This window comes from Mizuhopecten yessoensis, unplaced genomic scaffold (genome assembly GCF_002113885.1).
Source record: "Mizuhopecten yessoensis strain PY_sf001 unplaced genomic scaffold, ASM211388v2 scaffold7443, whole genome shotgun sequence".
Taxonomy (NCBI): domain Eukaryota; kingdom Metazoa; phylum Mollusca; class Bivalvia; order Pectinida; family Pectinidae; genus Mizuhopecten; species Mizuhopecten yessoensis.
Genome location: NW_018407050.1, coordinates 333,053 through 337,364, shown reverse-complemented (window position 1 = coordinate 337,364; position 4,312 = coordinate 333,053). Strand labels below are relative to the sequence as shown.

At 37.2% G+C, this 4,312-nt stretch overlaps 1 protein-coding gene across 1 annotated transcript; it reads right to left on the bottom strand.

The window, feature by feature from the left end:
• Nucleotides 1-345: 345 nt before the first annotated feature.
• On the bottom strand, nt 346-2,046 carry LOC110453538. The gene is made up of 2 exons (XM_021502515.1): nt 1,197-2,046; nt 346-623 (listed from the first exon to the last, which is right to left on the bottom strand). The coding sequence occupies exons 1-2, from the start codon at nt 2,044-2,046 to the stop codon at nt 346-348; spliced, it is 1,128 nt and encodes a 375-aa protein (XP_021358190.1).
• Nucleotides 2,047-4,312: the final 2,266 nt, after the last annotated feature.

The following is a 4,312-nucleotide window of genomic DNA, read 5'->3' as shown; positions in this document are numbered from 1 at the left end:
CGTCTTTCAGCTGCAATATACACAAAATAAAATAAACGACTTTAAAAAAGGAAGATTATTCAGTGTAAATAAGGTTTTCCATTGTAATACAACTCAATTGTCAAACTATTCGTGTTTGCAGGACTTATGCGATAGTTACATTATAAGAATTACAGTTTTGAGACATTTTCATTATAACAAATGTAATATACACATTATCAATGGGTACCGAGGTTTCGCTTCTCGGGTAAAAAAAGACATTATCTTTTGATGAGGTTTATTACGTAATCCTGTCGTTTTCTATCATTCTATCAGTGTTAGTTATCATGGTATAACTAGATATATACATTGTAGTCTGTCTAGATGTCACATGCTGCTGTACTGTAGTAGTTTGAACTCCCTATACCCAAATACTGCCCACAGGACATCCTCCCTGTCAACACGAACAGCCTGTGTAATGTAGTAGTCGTCTGTGTGTATGATCCTAAGGAACTCACCACACCCACTGATGAGTAGGACACGCTTTTTGTAATAGTCCCTTATGACTAGGTTACCCACACTATCATACACAACATCCAAAGATTTAAACGGTTCATTTTCTGATTTTGAGACTTCACCATCATATATAAATAGTTCATTGAAATCTGTGTCCATGACAACAACATGTGATTTCCATTCATCATCATTATTATCATCTCCTTCATCTTCTTTCTCCTCCTCCTCCTCCTCCTCCTCCTCTTCTTCTTCTTCCTCTTCTTCCTCCTCCTCCTCCTCCTCCTCCTCTGCAATACCCAACTCAGCCACTGCGACATTGTGAGTGACAGGACACTCTGAGATCCTGTATGGTGTGCACACTAATGGCTTCCCAGTCTTTGAAGCTGATGAAGTAAGTACCAGTTTACCATTTGTGATAAATTTTGAGATGTGTTTGTCCATCCCCACAATGACATGGTTACTAGCTGTGATACAGATACACCGTGGTTCCTCCCTGGTGCTGAATCTGTATACTAGTCGTCCTGACACGAGCTCTGTGATGTTGTTTTCCTTGTCACAGATCTACAGTGTGTTGGTTGTAGGTGACAGACTTATGTCTGTGATCCCAGTATTGTGTTTAACCTCCTGTATTGCTTTCCCCTTCCTGTTCAGAAGAGTTAAGGTGTCACTATAAGTGGTCCACACCTGACCATTAGTGGTGGGACATACAGAAATAATATTACATGGAGACTGCCACTCCTCCAACACTTTGGTTTGAGACAACAGGGTATATACTGGACTGGACACGTCCTCTCTTTCTCCTGAGCTCTGTTGTGAACTTGGTCTCCTAACTTTACGTTCTGACGACTTCTGTGTAGAGGAATGACCATGTCCAGAAAATGACTGATCGGGGCAAACAGAGACTTGACCCTGACCTTTATTTGAAGTGTCCACTTTTCCCAAGGCTTGTTCAATGTGACCCTTAGGATTTTGGTTTGAAGTGAAGCTAGCCGTACCCAGGGTAGGTTTTACAGGGAGAGTGACAGGAGAATGAATCTCAAATCCTGCGTCGTAGATTTGTATGTCAGTGCCACGCTGAAGTGCTATCTTACATTCTTGTACTTGTTGTTTAAGCTGTATGCTGTACATTTCCAGATCGTGTTTGTAGGTTTGTAGTAGCTTGGTGTTATCCTCCTCCATTTGCTGATAGAGACACGTAGTCTGTGCTGAAAGCTGGCAAAGATCTTGTATAATTTTCATTGTTTGTTTCTTCAACTGTTGGGAAAGTTTTTCAAAGTTGCTGGCATTGTCCTTTAAATGTGTATCAGTATCAGTGATGTACTGGTCAATTTGTACGAGGTCAGCATTCTCGGTTTTGTCGATGAAGTTTTGAATCTCTTGATTCTTTTTTGGAGTAATTTCACTAAGGTCACACAAAGGATGTTTCTTATGTACAGTTGACAGGCATTTGATACAAGCAAGCTCTTGGCATTCTTCACAGTAAATGTCCAGTTTTCTATCCTTGTGGTACATACACGTTGTTTGACCTTTGATACGGGAAGGAAGCTGCCCTTTGTACTGGGGCGTGGCCATTTTAGTAACGAGATATAAAACTTTCGAGGATAATGGACTTTAGAAAATTGAATTCACAGTAAAGCAGTTTGTTTGACTTCGGAAAATGAAATCCACGTAGATCCCTCAGGTTCACTAATCAGTAGTGGTTCGCCTGTTCCTGTCTGAATGAATGTGTTGGAGAATATGTTTAAAAATATCATGGGAAAACATAAGTTACCATCATCGCTCACCTTGTTTCCAATGTCAGGCAGTCGGCATACAATGACAATGTTTAACGTCTATGTCAAACCATAAATTGTTATTTCGAAATGTCTTGATACTAAAAGTGACGCCTTTATTATATAACCGGCCAAATTATTGAATGACATAAAATCGATCCAGCCCTCCATGCGCATGACTGTTTTAGTTATCTATACAGGTGTGACTTATAGCTCAGTATGTAACTCTGCAAGTAAATACCTTCCCGGTTAAGCGACGTTGCCGAAAACCTGCAAAATTGACCTACTGATATAAGTTCAAAGTCCGTTTATTTTTATCAAATATACGGTCTGGTAGCAGCGTAGACTTTGCCGTAGGTTTGTGATGTGTAGTTTATGAAATTGTTTCTCTGCAAACAACACTGTTCAATAAATGATCATATATCTTAACAATTTCCATTTTTTTATTTATGATATGCATGATTAATATGTTCGACGGTCGTTCCCTGTTTGATTGATCTCCCTTTAATTTTGTTTTAGATATAACTCTATATGTGTAAATATTTTGTATAATAGCACATCATATATGAATCCCCAAGTATTAAATAATATGTAGCATATATAGTGTGCATTGTCAATTAATTTAACGAAAAAACAAATCACTAAAAAAAAGACTCCTCGTTGGTTTTACTTTTACTACCAGATTTCATAATGTATCCTTGCGTAGAGTCAATGGATTTATCGAAACACCAAAATAAACACAAGTTGACCACTTTTACAATTATAATATTTTGAAATAATTTAAATAGCTTGTACAATTATAATATTTTGAAATAATTTAATTAGCAGTAAAATTTGAAATCCGAACCCCTGTACCTGCTACATATTAAAAAGAAGTAGGAACTAATGTGATGCAGCGGTACCCTGACATGTAATGGATTAAAAAACAACATTAATATCACTTCAGACATTGTAAGTTTGACGGCGATGCGTACTGTGGCAGGTAGGCGGGGTTTTACTTGTCGTCCATCCTCTCCCTATTTTAAATCACTGCAGTCTCATATGTGGTAAGTCATGGATCAATGCAAAGACTTGATTAGTTTACAGTGCACTTTAGAAAATTGTCTCATCTCACCAATTTGCCATTTTAAAGCGAAAAAGGTTTTAAAGAACGTCACAGGATGATCTAAGGTTTTCGTTTCACTTTCACATGTTAACTTCTTGATCACAATTAAAGTATCGTACGTTAATCTGAGGGTTCATATCAATCAGTATTACGCTATGTATAATCTACGTCTTATTATACTGTGTTTTCTAAATGTATATGTTTGTTAATGTTCATACTCCCATAAAGTTATTATGGCAATTGAATTGAATTTTAAATTATATTTCATTTTCATATATTGTAAGTAAAAAAATAGACGATTATTATAAAAAAAAATGACATTACATTCAATTGCTCATATTATAAAAAAAATAAAGTTATACGAAAGGACAATGTATACAAATATCGGTCACCAAATGTCATAGGTACTATGTTAAGAATATCCATATGGAATGCCTTTAAATAATTATATCACTTGTCAATATATCTTCTGCAGTACATGTGTCAACACTGGAGCATTTAAACAGGTATTTAACTGACCTTTTACTTTTATTGAAAACTGCCAGGGTGAGAGGGTAATGGGCACATATATTATCAGCACGGCGCTCAGGCTTCACATTATGAAATACATTTCTGCTTTGATACAACAACTGAAAAATGTGGTTTGTGTTTCATATATATAACACTAGTTGTCACTGACAGATGGCCAAGTAGTGCATGATACGACTGTAATATCTACAATCACCACTTAGTTGTAGCGTCCAAACGTGACAGTTTTGGGGTTTTGACTTGATAACGTATGCATATTAATGTGACGTCACAAAAACTCCTATTGAAGAGAGTGCCGTGGACGTCAACCACGTGTGTAACCGAAGACCCATATGAAGTATACATGGGGAAGGAGGCCGGTACCATGGCGTCCACCGTAATTTTGAGGCGTGGCATAGTGACATATACATATGAATGAAGTATGACGTCACGG